The sequence below is a fragment of the Xiphophorus hellerii genome, chromosome 6 (genome assembly GCF_003331165.1).
Source record: "Xiphophorus hellerii strain 12219 chromosome 6, Xiphophorus_hellerii-4.1, whole genome shotgun sequence".
In the NCBI taxonomy this organism is placed as follows: domain Eukaryota; kingdom Metazoa; phylum Chordata; class Actinopteri; order Cyprinodontiformes; family Poeciliidae; genus Xiphophorus; species Xiphophorus hellerii.
In genome coordinates this window covers 27379348-27394103 of record NC_045677.1, presented here as the reverse complement: position 1 = coordinate 27394103, position 14756 = coordinate 27379348, and the positions used below count along the sequence as shown (strand labels likewise).

Here is a 14756-nt window from a genome sequence, read left to right as displayed (position 1 = left end):
ACGTCTTTAGCAGGATGTTTCAATATGTCCAGGTCTTTAAAATAAATCAGATGGATTAAATCTAATCACTTCTACCAAAATTTTAATAGGAATGAAAACATTTTGTCATTGCAGCGAGCTTTAATGGTGTCAGGCCGGGCCAGGCCGGTCAGGGGGCTCCTTCAGGCAGGAGCATGTCTCTGGACAGCAGTATGGGCTCCAGTCCCACCAGGCCTTTCCCTCCTCAGCACAGAAATAATGGGCCATATTCCTTGCAGCAGCAAGGTATGATGGGAACCCACACCAGCATGAACCAGGCAGCAGTAACCAACACAGGTCAGACTGAACAGTCAGTGAATTTCTAAACACTTTGTCTTCCCCAAAGCTTTGGGAAAGTGGAAAATGTGTCTCTTAATTGTGAAAACTTAAATGATATCATAGGAATCTTCTTTCTTTCCGCAGGCCTTCGAGGCTCCATGCAGCAGGCCTGGGGTCCCCATGCTCCAACAGGGGGCAGTGCAGGACCCATGATGGCCCATGGAGTGGGTCGAATGGTACCCAACATGAATTCTGCACTTCCTCCAAGAAGCACTGGTCCAAATGTCTCCAGAGCTTTGGTCAGCATGCAGATGATGGGCAACGGTGGGAAGAATCAAGCAATCAGATGCTCCCAAACTGGCATTCAGTTTGTGCAGATGTTGATATTTTTCCTTTGTTTGCCACTTTAGAGTTAGACATGGCAACTCCGCCCTACCACCAGCAGCAGGTTCCGCCCAATCAGACGGCTCCATGGCCAGACCGAATGATGATGATGGATCACTATGGAAACCAAAGCAGGTTTGACATTCAGTCCAGCTTAAAGCATAAAGGAAGAACCAGTTTTGGTTTAGTTTAGTCTGATGAGAAGTTGCCTTGCAGGCCACCGTATGGCGTCCGTCAGGAGGACGGGATTAGTTGCTGTGGTTCTGAAGGACAGACGGATGAAGGTGCTCTGCTGAACCAGCTGTGTTCGGTGCTGAAGGACTATGAGGGTCTGGAGGAGATAGATAAGATGCTGGGAATACCCACTCTGGCTGGACAGGTGAGCTTGGTCCAGTTTGCCTTAAAGAGACAGCGCCTTCTTATTAGGTACAGCCAGAAATCCTGAATGTATTTCTGGAGCTACATGATTTAGTATGTATAATTGTTTATGTATTGTTCTTGACAAATAAACTTCACCCGTATTGAGAATAAACCAACAATCAAATGAAATGTTTTTGAATTTATACCATTCTTCATTAAAATAAACAAACTTTGGATTCTATACTTCCATACAGCAAATCCACAGTTATAAAAAAAAAATTAAATTGTTGTTAATAGTTAAAAAATTGAAACTACTGGAAAACCACTGGTCTCTCCCTGTCCACTTCTCAGTTATGCACCGCTGTGTTTTGAAAATCCAAGAAAAATGTTAAACAAAAACACTGAAATTCATGATTGTAATGATTAAAAACAAAGATTTAAAGAGCATTTGTACTGCATTCAAATTGTGCATAATTTTTCAATTCAATTGAGTTTTATTCATAATTCACAGTAAATATCATCTTGAGGCACTTTACAAAATATAATTTAATTTCAAACATACAAACATTCCAACTGATCTTAGTTATCAAACAGTACAATAAGATCAATAAAGTCTAAAAGGTTTCTGTCTAAACTTTTTCATCTGCTTCACAATTTCACATCAGTTTGTGTTTGTCTCTGACGTTAAGTCCTAATAAAATTGGTCTTTGTTGCCACAAAATTTTGAAAAGCTCAAACTATGTTGGTACTTTTTCCAGGCGTTGTACAACAAAAACAAAAAACTCCTCCATCTCCCCCTGCAGGGTCCTCTTTCAGACCAGGACCAGTACCTGGGTCCGTCGGACTCTCCCTCCAGCCTGAAACCTCCCCTCTACAGTCAGCAGTATGGAGGGCAGCCCAGTTATGGCGGCATGCCCCCTGATGGCTTGTACCCTGCCCCATCCATGGGGGGTCAAATGGGGCCTCAAAGGATGGCCCCGGCAGGCTACCCGCCCATGATGAGAATGCCGGGCTCCCCAGGACCCCGGGCCTCTGGCATGAGACCTGGTGGTCCCAATCCAATGGTACCGCCGCAGCCCAACAACCTGAGGCTCCAGCTACAGCACAGACTCCAGGCCCAGCTGGTAGGCGGCGCCTTTATCGCCTCTGTTTAGTTTTGAAGCGTCTGATAAAAGCAGCCTATATATATATATATATATATATATATATATATATATATATATACATACATATATATATATATATATATATATATATATATATATATATATATATATATATATATATATATATATATATATATTTTAATGTGGGCAGATTAGTACAAAATATTTCTGCTTTGGCATTTAAAACATTTGTTTTTAAATGATATGTGTAAAAGCAATTTTTTGATATTTTAGCTTTAAATTAAGTAAAATTTGTAATTTTAGGGATTCGACTAATTTTAAAAATGTCCACATGGCAGGAAAACATTGTAGCTTTTAATGTTTAACTATGAGGTCATCTTAAGCATCCTAAAGGGAACTGCTGAATATTAATACTACTGTTATTTTAGATTAAAATTGAATGCTGCAGACATGTGAATATCTATAAATATGTTTTCTACAATATGCAAGTAAAGACAAACATTGAAAACATGTAAAACAAAATAGTGGATGGGGGTGCTATTTATATGTTAACATTTTAATTACGTTTTAGATGTAATTAATTTAAATTATTGTAACCACTGTAAGTGGCCCGATATTTGGTACAATCAGGAAAACCAGTGCTGAACACTGTTACTCTGGATCTCACTTTGTGGTTCCATGCTGAACACAGTCCGGTATACAAAGGAACTATTGCTGGGACTTTACTAATTTTGATTATTACAAAAAAAATTTAATCACACTCTGGAATGCATCACACACGATGTTAACTGGTGGCTAAATGAGCAAATCTGAAAGGTCAAGAAGTAAACGTGGCACAAAATGATCTGGTCAGTGGTGGTGTAATATGATTAATCTGAGCCACATAACATGCTGGAGTGTAATTGGAATCAGAGTTAAATGTAATTTAAAAAAAGGCATTTTGTTCTTATTTTTGTTTTCAGTATTTCAAAAGGGAAGATTTATATATTTTACTGCAGTTATTAGTCATTTAATTTATTGCTTCTATACTCCAAATACCGTTTTAAAAATCCAGTCTGAATTGTTTTCACTTTTTAATCCAGTGCTTACCTTTGCTGCCATTTAATCTGAAACCATGTCATTGCGGAATCTTCAACTTCATTCTGAAACTGCAGCCATTTTTCTAAGTAAAGAAGATTGACCGAAGCAAACAGGCAGGTCGTTGGGGTTCACTGGGTTTAAACTGCAGCAAAAAAACAAAAACAAACAAAAAAAAAGGTTTCACCTTTCCTGTTTAATCAGCACAGTGTCCCTGAAACACTTTGCAATAAACAAACTTCTGCACAAACTCCATACATACTTATTATTCACAATCTGGCCTTTTTATTACTGTATAACTCACGAACCCGAGTCTTTGACGAAAGACTCTTCACTACTGTTTAACTCAGGTTCATATGTGATATTGGTACAAGCTGCCACCTGGTGGAAAGTTGAAGAAAAACACGTACCGTCACTCTTGGTATGATTATGACAAAAGATAGTGTCATTTACTTTTTTATTATTATTTTAATAGGCAAAAAAATATATAGATACATTTGGAGCATATTAAATTGATTTATTGATCATTGTGACTGAAGTAATTGTTACCCAAATTGCAAGATAATAATCATAAGCAGAATTTTGACAGCTTGTTTCTAGCCAAAACAAAAAATCCCCGTTAGCTTTTGGTCAAGTGGAAAAATCTTCCTGTATGATTTTAACATACAGGAAGATTTATGTTACCAACATTTGATGGGCTTCATTTTTTCATCATTTGAGGTCTATGACTGTGATTTCTGTTAAACTTTACTAGCTATGGTAGAAAGTTTCTGCCCTTCACAGCCCTACACAGAGGAGTCTGATGAAGTCTTGGTTCTGTTAAAGCTTTGGGTTTTGTGTCTTCTGTAGAACCGTCAGCCAGTGATGAACCAGATGGGTGGAGTTGGAAATATGAATCTACCTCTAAGATCTAATGTGTCGACCCAGGTCAGCTGCTTGCATACATAAACCTTAACCATCTGCTCCCCTGTGACTTTTATTTTCTTTTTATTTCTTAAACATTTCCACATTTTGTCGTGGCACAGCCATGGACATTAATGGTCCAGTAAAATGGTTTAGATCGAGGAATATGCATTTGTTAGAGTTTTCCAGTCAAAATCTAAACCTAAATCCAACAAATAATTTGTGACGAGACTTAAAAATTGATGTTCACAATTACCCCTTTCCTCCAACAATTGTTATCACATGTTTTATAAAACATTGATTGGGCTGAATAGAAATACAAACCAAACTTTTCTGATTTTTATTTGTAAAAAGAATGCCAGCCATCAGAAAACTTTTTAACAGCAATGCACTGCTTTTTGTTGCTTTTTCACATAACTTGTACATTTTTTATGGTGACAAAATGTAAAAAAGTCCATGTGTTTTGATGGTGCAGCCTTGTACAATGTAAACACTGCAAATATCTGAGTACACTCAGAAATAAGACAAAACTAACTTACTAGTAACTTTCCTGAAGAAATAGGAGTTTGTTTTAAATCTATAATTACTTATTGATGATGAAAAAGTATTAGTTCCACTGGCAGATTATTTCATTTATAACAATATTTTTGCAGTGTTACAAGTAAAATAATCTGCCAGTGGAACTCGTATATTTCCATCAAAATAAAAGAATCGCTGACTAAAATCTAGTTCCTATATCTGGTTGAAAAGTTACTTGTAAGTTAGGTTTGTTTTCTTTCAAGTGTACTGAGATATTTGCACTAGACCAAAAATACTTGGTAAGATTTAGTGTTTTTGCAGTGAACCTCCTGTGCAGTGTTTCCTAGCAGACTATGTCCTCTTCCTGTTTCATGGTAGTGCCAGAAATGACCCGGCTGTGTTTGCTCCATCAGGGACCTGTCAACGCCCACATGCTGGCGCAGCGTCAGCGCGAGTACCTCAGCAACCACTTGCGTCAGCGGCAACAGCAGCAGCAGCACCACGCGCATCAGCAGCGTGCCATGATGATGCGGACTCAGGGCATCAACCTGCCGCCCAACATGCCCAGCGGGGGTGCTGCTCCCTCGCCGATGCCCATGGGGGGTGCCAACACCCGGGTGCCACAGGGCAGCATGCAGCGGTTCCCCTACCCGGCCTCCGGTTACGGTACAGGGCTGTCATCTCCTCCTCTTCCTCCTCATCCCGGCTCCTCCAGCCCCTTCTCCTCCCCTCTCTCCCCGAGTCATCTCCTGGCAAGCCAGGGCATGATGGGAAATGTAGGCGGGCAATACAGCGGCACAATGAGCCCACCATCACAGCACAGTGCCTTCCAGTTCAGCAATTCAGGTATTGGATTAATGATGTGCTTTATGGAGGATGTTGTTTCAGTTGGTGGTGGTGATCTAGAGTCAAACAGCTTCAGTTACTGCAGCTAGAAACTAGAAATCAGGCTGAAATCTGGCTATAGTGACGAACTCTGACCTTAACCTTCAGAGTCATGTAAAACCAGTGTTTTATCACCGGAAGAACATTTCCAGGCATAGAAAATTAATTATCTTTAGTCACATTGATTACTTCAAGTGTCCTTACAGGTCTGCCTAAAAAAAAAAAAAAAAAAAATCATCCTCCAGTTGCAGCTGATCCAGAATGCTGCTGCTGGCGTTCTGACTAAAACGTGGAAGATAGAGCACCTCACAGCAGTCCTAAAGTCCTTCCGGAGCTCCCTGGAGCTCAGAGAATAGACTTTTAAAACACTGCTGGTAGTTTATAAATCTCTGAAAGGCTTAGCATCACAATACATTAAAGATGTGCTGTTGTCATAGCAACCTTCAAGACCTCTCAGGTCTTCTGGTTTTGGTCCGCTCTGCATCCCCAGAACCAGAACCAAACATGGAGAAGCAGCTTTCAGCTTCTACGGACCACAAGTCTGGAACAAACTTCCAGAAAACTGCAAAACAGCCGAAACACCGAGTTCTTTTAAATATGAACTGAAAACCCACCTGATTAGATGGAAACATTGATCAACATATATGTTGTGCATTTGCTTCATGAGTTTGATGATATTTGACAACATGTAATGTTTATTGCTTCTTTCATAATTGATGACTGTATGAAGTTTTTATGATGTAAAGCATTTTATATAAATAAACGTGACTTTGTCACATATCTGCTCTTTGGATGCTAGCGATTTAAATCAGTCACAATCTTTTGTGTATTTTGGTCAGATATTCCAATTTATTTAATTTCTATAAATCATGAACTGAAAATGTATTTTTATATGTTGCTTTAATGTTGAACTTGAGCTCACCTGCATCTTTTGTTTTCTGTTTTTGTAGGAATGAGTCAGCAGCAACACCAGGACCCAGCGTCATGCTTTCCATGTGGGGCTGGCACGCCGCAGAGCCCCCTGCTGTCCCCCAGGATGGGGCAGGGTCAGAGCCCCATGCTGCAGCAGAACCAGGGCCAAACGCAAACCCAACCCCAGGCTCCGAACCAGGGCGGACCGCCAAGCTACCAGACGAGCGCCGACCTAAACGGGTGGTCGCAGCCTGCAAACATTTCCACCAGCAACAGGTAGCAGCAGCTTCTCCGGGTCAACGACATCACAGTCAAGCTTTCTTAAAGCTCTGCGTCACTTTTCTGTGCTCCTCTCAGTGTGTACCCCCAGCAATCCCAGTCTCAGTACTCGACGCAATCCAGTGGAATGTACAGCAGCAGCAACATGAACCTGGGAGTCACCATGGCCAGCAGCAGCAGCATGAATTCAGTGGCGGGACAGATGGGTTCCATGAACGAACAGGTGACAAAAATCACTGTTTCACATTTAAAAAGCTTCGATATTTCAGCAGTTTGTTGGGCATGAAATCTATCCAGCCATGAAAACTCTGGGAATTTGAGTCTGGAAAAGTGTTGATTTTTGACCTGTGTTGTTTTTTTTACATATAAGTAACTGAGGAGATGTAACTTGGTTTGTTTATGTCACTGTTGGTGCAGGTGGGCGACAGCAGCCTGATGCTGGAACAGTTTGGAGGAATCGATATGTTGACCCAAGAGAGCAATGTCAATTCTGTGAGTATTATTTTCCAATTCTTTTCTTAATCTAAAAAAAATACACGCAGACGTAGTACTAAACAAAAGCTCTTTTGCAGAAGTGTCCCTCAAAGTTTCCCTTTTATTATTTCCAAAATAAAAAAAACAAATGAAACTCCTGCAACGTTAAAGCTGCAGTGGAAATTTATTGAAGCAATATTTGAGGGACATTCAAATATTGCTACAATATTTTTTGGTACAAATTGTCATCTTGTAATAAGAACATTGTACTTTGTAATCTTTGTGCTTAGGAAGTAAAACTTTCCCTTTACTTAGCAATATGCTATTAAAAAAAGTTAAATAAATATTTAAAAAATGCATTACTGTATAGCATTTCTAATTATTCAGTAACTAATCTTTCTTCACTGTGTGATTCTGTGTTTTTTGTAGAATTTTTGCTGACCACGGCCTCAGTTGGGACGCGGTATGACACACGGGCCCCAGCTAAAACAGACACTCACTGAACTCACAGAGAAGTGTGAAGATTTTAAAGGAAATACTTACATTCATCTCAGAGGACAAAACACAAAATGTAAAAACTTCTGAACTTCACTCAGACTGGTCCAGTTCCAGTTCTTCATTAAATCAAACACAGTTTGAAATGCCATGAAAACTGTCACCTGAACCACTCTGGCAGCAAACACAACTGTAGGACAGTCATTACAACAGAATATATTTCTGATTCTGTGTTCAGGAACACATTTTAGTCATGATCTCTGGGTTTAAATATTCCATTTAGCTTCCATTTTTTCTGCAACAGTATGAAGAGACTCCATTGTAATTTACTGAGCTGAACACGCAGCTAAACAGATATCACCTAACTTTATGATGAAGAAAGTTAGGTGGCACTTATTCAACCAATAAACAAAAACATCCAATGGCTTTTTGGGGCTGAATTAGCCCAAAAAGGAGCTTTTTGTCTCCAGAATGTGGTTTGTGGCATCTTTTAAAAAAATATATGTACATTTTCTTGCTGAATATTTTGACTCCATGAATTACTGCTGTAAAACCAGCACATAAACTGTGTCTACAAAAGCTTTTAGGTAGTCAGTTTAATGACACACAGGGTGTATGCCTCTATAGACGAGCTGCTTACAGTGGGTGTTTGCTGTAAGGAGGTGGTACAGTTTTCCCAGGTTTGATCCTTTAGTCTCTGAGGTGAAATGTTTCTGCTTGACTACTATGTGTGTGTGTTAGCGTGTATGTATGTGAAACTCAAACTGTCACAATTTCACACTGCAGAGATGTATGAAATGAATCTTTAGATTTTTTTTTTTAACTCCTGGTTCTATTTTAGAGCCCGACTGAACGTAAAAGGAAAACTATATGAAAGATTTTACAGTTATTTATAGTTTTAAAAATGTTTTAGATTATTTGTATGGAAGAAAATCAATTATATCTTTAAGATCTTTTGAAATGGTACTCATTGATGTTAATTTTAAAAGTAATATATATTTGAACTGCTGTAGTACATAGGACATGTATCCCCTATTTAATGACTTTTCAAATAAAGGTGAATGTGTATAAATAGTGTACATAGATCTTTATCACCCCTTTTCCTTAAGTGGTATCATGAAGCAGCAGTTTGGATTTTCATAAATGATCGATAGAGAGTAGAAATATGCCATAGGTTAAATTAAGCACATTGTCTCTTTTTATTCAAACAAACTTCCTGGTGGATGTATTATTATGAAGTTCAAAACAAACAAAAGACAAAAGCCTCAGTTGTTCTGTAATGGGGAGTGCTAGTCTTTAGCTAAATAGCACTGTTAATATGCTAATTGTTAGCATGTAGCGGTGAAAAATGTCACAACTTGCATTTTATTCTGACTGTTGTTGCATTTTGACCAAATTTGCCCACGTATAGTAATTATTTTTCTGTCATTGTGACTTAAATGCATGTGCAACCAACAAAACTCCACACTTTTTTCAAAATTTGTGTCCAATCCCTCAGTGAGGAATAGCTTTTACATGTTGCAGTTATTTTTGTTTTGTGCCCCAGTACAGTGTATCCTCCATGTGGAAGAGAGTAGCAGCTAAGGAACACTGCATTAGATAAATAACGCTCCATCATTGCTTTTCTATGCATTTAACAGTTTTCACATAGATAATCTTGAATACTGATGGTTTTTTGACATGTCAAAACTCTGCATTATTAGCTCTCACATTGCGTCTATTTCATACATACACATCACTACCAGGATTGTCATTGCTACTCAAATAATGGAACAAATCATTGACAACATTACTTATCTCATGTAATACTATGCAAATGCTTTGTCTGTGCTGATGAAGATTCATTAGCTTCCCGATGTTGCATGTTTGAAGCTGAAAGTGAAACTGATTGCCATATATAGTTTGTCATAAATTCAGTGTATAAGTGTCTGAAAACTTTTATTCCCAGATTATCCCTAAATACAGAAAACTCACACACAGACTGTGATAAAAGTAACATTTCTGCAGCTGAACACTGTAAATCCCACACTATTCAAACCAAAAGTAACATTCGTCCTTCAAAGATCTGATGGAACTCGATGTTCCACATAATCAGTTAAATTTGCTGCATAATATGCTATTTTAAATATGCCAATGTAGATGATGCGACACCTTTTTTTTTTTGTTTATCCTTTCAAACTTTTAATCTTAAATTGAATCTTAAATCTTTAGTGTTCAACTGCCACTGGAGGGCATGACAACAATGTTAGCAAGCTAATTACTAGCATGTAGCAGTAAAACTATGTTATATTTTTTCTTTAATTTAATTGTACTTGCAATTAGATCTCCTTTACCCATAGTAAGCAACAAAACTCCTTTGTAGTGTGACTTTTCTAGTTTAGAATAATCTAACTCTAAAAGCAGATTTACACGTTTTTGTATTTTATCTTTTTAACTTTTTGTTTATACTTACTTTAGATACTTGTTTAATGAAGGTAAATCATTAAAGATTCAGAATTTACTTAAGTTTTACTTACTTATTTTAATTTTCCCTCTAACTATTTGACTAAGAGCCTCTACAATTCAAACTGAAAGTCAGGAACGTTTCTGGAATAGCTCAGCTAGTTTTGGTGCTATTCATTAGGTGCTTTTTCATAATAAGCTTTTAATTGTGAATGAAATTGTTTAAATTCAACATGTTTTTCTTGAATTCCCTGCTTAACATTCTGTAGCATGAGGAAAACTGGGAAATGAAAACTGGAACACTGTAAAGAAAGTTGGAATTTAGTTTTGTCTCCCTGTTGGTACAACAATTATTATTACTTTGTTCTTTATCCTCATATGATAACATAAAAAACCTCAGAGATTAAATGTAGGCCATAGAAATGTTCTGAATCTCTGAAACACTCAGTGAGATTACGGTGAAGATGAACATTCGTGTACATTTTTTCCAGATGTCTTATATGAAGGTAAACTGTTTGTCTTGATTTAAACTGAGACAAGAATACATACTGGATAATTTTGTATATTTTTATCAATTGCATACAACTGTATTTTATGTAAATATGCATAGAGTAATGCCTTAGCTTTTTGATTTTTTTTGTTTTGTTTGGTGTGTAGTTGTTTGGTTTTAAAGAGTATCTGGTGTGTCAAACTCTACTGACTTGGTGATGCTCCACTTTATGCAGTTTATAAGCAGGAATATTAGGTTTTCTCACAAAAAATGAGACTTTACAAGCTGTGATAAACCTCTTAAGATCTGTTATGTTAGCAAATCCAACTGTTTCTCATCACATTGTTTGCATGTACTGAAATACTCCCTGATTAGTACAAGATTTTGGTTTTAAAGGATAATTTACTTTATTATTTTTTTCCCTCCTTGATATGGCCATTTAAGCTAATTAAACTACAGTGGGCCATGAATTATGATAACATTATAGTCAGATATTCAATGAGTTATCTGCTGAGTCTACTTAAATATACTTGACTTGATTTTAGACTCCATAACATCAAGGTTTTTCTACTTATACCAACAGATTTAATGTATTTTTTTTCAAAACTAAAACTTTAAACCTTAAAGGATGTTTTAAAAATTGAGAAGAGTGAGTATATATAAAATGTGACTTTTTTCAAATCTCTGTTTACTGCTGTAAAAAATAAAAATAATAAAAAAAAATAATAATCATTTTGGGAAAACAGCCAAAGCCAATCCCCAAAACATATTTGAACCGGCTAAAAATATTTCCATCAGTTCAAGCATTTGCTATGTTTAGATGATTTTGACCGCTTTACCTCACGGTTGGACCGCTTCACAGATATCATCTGGCTTAAACTGCCAACTTGATTTTATATTCCTGTTGATTTGCAAGAGATTTATTTAGTAATGAAAATTAAAACATTTGTAGATTCACTTCAAGGAAATCAAACCAAAATTCAAGCCTTTTCAAACTGCAAAGAACTAAATAGTCAGAAATGTGCTGTTTTTCTTCTTCTGATTTGCAAATATTTACATTAAAACTTTAACATAAGTAAATTTTGTTAGATTTGATTAAAACGTTCCACTCCACTCCTTAGTCTCAGGATCATGGTCTACATTACTAACAGCACAGTAAAGCAAATGAAGCAGATTTCCAGTGGTTTTTTTTGTTTTTCTTGTTAGGCACCACAATGTGCTGCAAACTCCTTTTGACTGAGGCCACTGTAAGATATTAAATGCTGTAAATCTAAATAATAAGTAAGCTACAGAGTGTTGATGTTCAAATTTGGTATTTTTAAAACTCTTATTTGAAGTATTGTCTCTGCTGTGAAGTTGAACTGAAACGCCTCAGCAGCTGCACAGTCCAGTTTAAACTGTTCATTTAGTGTGAGGTTTTACCCACCAGTTGTTCACCAACTTTATGCAAACTGTCGACTCTGATGTTGCTTCTGCCAATGCTGCTGGTTGATTTCTGATTGATGCCACTGTAAATAAACTATTTTTATTGACCTGATTTGCCCTGAGTTTTATTGCCTGCATAAATACATTTTCTTACAACTAGAAAGCAATTTCCATCATCCACCAGCAGGTGGCGCCGTCCTACTTGTGTTAAAATCCATGTTGTGACAGAAAGTGAAAATGTTTTTCTTTTTTCACTGATTGGTGTTATATTAGGAATAACATTAACACACTTAATTTGGTTTTCCTATTTCAAAACGTTTTTATTTGCACTCCAGTTGCATTTCAAAACTGGAGTGTTTCAGCTAAGGAACTCTACAATTTCATCTATTTAATTAATTTTCCCTCTGATCAAACCAAACGTAAGCTCTGTGTCTAAAGAAACTTGTTTCTGATTTTCACCGAGATCCAAAAGTTAGTAATTTCCAAAAATATGAGCATCTGGGAAAGGTCAGAGTGTAGGTTCAAAACAATTTAGAATTTTTATTTTAAATGTGCATCACTAAAGTTGTTACAAATATGAAGGCTCGGCACCCAAATTCTAGAGGTAAATAACTTAAGCAGTTCCTCATTTTGGATCTTGGAATGAAAATTGAAGAAGTGAGGAGAAGCAGTTATATCACAAGGCATCTTTTTGTGCTGCAAGCAGAATTTTGAAACCAGCCAAATATCCAGTGTCCTCAGCGTGGCCCTTTCAATCCAAAGCTCCCAGGTTTCCATCTTCACACAATCCAATGAGTAAAAAGAAAAAATGAAGAAACTGGTTGATTTGGTGTCACTGGTGTGAGGGAACACGTTGTACCGGCAGTCAGAGAGATAGTGTGCCGCCAACACAGACACACAAAACCAACGTGATCATTTCAGTTTGACATTGTAATACTGCAACCAGACATGCTCAAGGTCACTGCATGGCAAGTATTGAGTAGTATATCTGAGACTATTGTGTCTGCAATCAGCTCCTTTTGCAGCAGTTACATAACTGCGTCCAGATATCCAGTCAGCTCTCCGTGCCGTAACAATCCCCTTGTGCTTCCAGTGTTTGGATTGTGATGAAAGTTGTGAATTGAGGCTGATAGTGAAGGACTTCCTGGTTATGAAGTTGGAATGGGAGGTCACTTCCCGTCCTGGAAGAGACCTCGGAGCTGATTGGTGCGTTCAGCCGCCAGTCAAGTGGATACCTGCGTCAGAGGCTTTCCGACTTCGGCTTTGCTCTCTATTCCAGATAGTGATAACCAAAGGCAGATAAAAAAAATGAAGACCTACCACTCTCCTTCCTTTTCCACAACTGAAATCAGAAATTAAATTCAAATTAGCAGAAGGGTGGTAGCAAAATGTTATATTTTAGCAGTTATGTAACTCATGTATTTGAGGAATTGACACTGATATATATATATTTTTAATATTTATGTTTCTTTTTATGTTTTTATCTCTTTTGGTCCTTGTCATAAATGATCAGATGTTTTAATTACCACATTTGCAATTACTTTTACTGCTTTGTGTGAATTTGTACTGAAACAAATTCAAAAGTGGAACTGTGATTATGAACACCAAAACTTCAATTTTTAACATTGCTGAAAAGCAAAATATAGTAACTTCAAGACATCTTAAATACATCATTTGTAAAAGCAAGAAAGTTTTGCTCTGCCACATGGTCTGCCTGACTAGACAGTTAACTATTTGCAAAGTAGATGGTACTCTGGGTTTTTCTTAAAGGTCATTATTAAAGGTTGTTCAACTTGTTGAATTAATTTCAGAAATGGTGTCATATTGATAATTTTTTAATCTTCCAGCATGTAGGGCTTAAGTGATATGTCTCCTACCACTTTGTAAAGCTATGTCATTTTGTAGTCTCTTGCAGGGGTTTGGAGATGAATGCATTTGTCGTAGCTGGTTATTATATAGCTTTCTATGATAGAGTAACTCACAAAATCACAAAATTTGGGTGGGAAGTTCAACTTGAAGTCATAAAAACAGCGCCCTCTGTGGGCAAAGATTAAACTTGCGTTTCCAAAAACATCTAGAATTTTAAAATAGATCAGAAACACAGAAGCTTTCATAGTAACATAACCTTTTAAAACATTAGAAACGGATGGCAAAGAAAACAAATGTTCAGTCAATCTTTGAGAAGGAAAATTAAATCCCTCAACTTCCACATACAACAAAAGTATGAGAACAAAACCACAATAAAACATGTTTCATCAGACATGCTTTATTTATGTCTCAAGATGACATGAATAAAATAGAAACATTTTCAAAGAATGTATCAATGTAGAAAATAAAAAAAATAAAACAGGCAGTGACAGTGGAGATAACAGATAAGCAAAAATACTTTAGCAAACAAAAACAGCCACTTCTTCAGTTTGAGATCCTGTTTCAGCTGATTGTGGTTCTGAATCCTGTTTGAGCCACTTGAAATTTACATGAAGGATTATCCTGAGGAAACGGGGGAACCCGCAAGAAGCGCATAAGTAGAGTTACAGGAAAGTTACTTTAAATCGTCTGTTTTTAAAGCGCAAAGAACAAAATTGTTGCATCTCAACAACAAGAAAACATTTATTTTTTATTTTTATATGTTGCTCTTTTTCCTCTGTCTCTTACTTTTCCACAGAGATGCGGTGGAAAATCCTCAT

The 14756-nt window shown here is 37.1% G+C and overlaps 1 protein-coding gene across 4 annotated transcripts in view; it reads left to right on the top strand.

The window, feature by feature from the left end:
• Window positions 1-12181, top strand: part of LOC116721538 (nuclear receptor coactivator 2-like) — a 54272-nt gene extending 42091 nt beyond the window's left edge. For 3 of the 4 annotated variants that reach the window (XM_032565326.1, XM_032565327.1, XM_032565325.1), the window contains 11 exons: window positions 115-315; window positions 442-621; window positions 708-816; window positions 898-1060; window positions 1845-2165; window positions 4095-4172; window positions 5081-5513; window positions 6503-6740; window positions 6822-6966; window positions 7161-7235; window positions 7647-12181. In XM_032565326.1, coding sequence (XP_032421217.1) covers window positions 115-315; window positions 442-621; window positions 708-816; window positions 898-1060; window positions 1845-2165; window positions 4095-4172; window positions 5081-5513; window positions 6503-6740; window positions 6822-6966; window positions 7161-7235; window positions 7647-7658 — 1955 coding nt within the window. In that variant the 3' untranslated portion in view covers window positions 7659-12181. The remainder of the gene's footprint in view (window positions 1-114; window positions 316-441; window positions 622-707; window positions 817-897; window positions 1061-1844; window positions 2166-4094; window positions 4173-5080; window positions 5514-6502; window positions 6741-6821; window positions 6967-7160; window positions 7236-7646) is intronic. The other variant, XM_032565328.1, reaches the window with a different exon arrangement.
• The last annotated feature ends 2575 nt before the right edge of the window (window positions 12182-14756 follow it).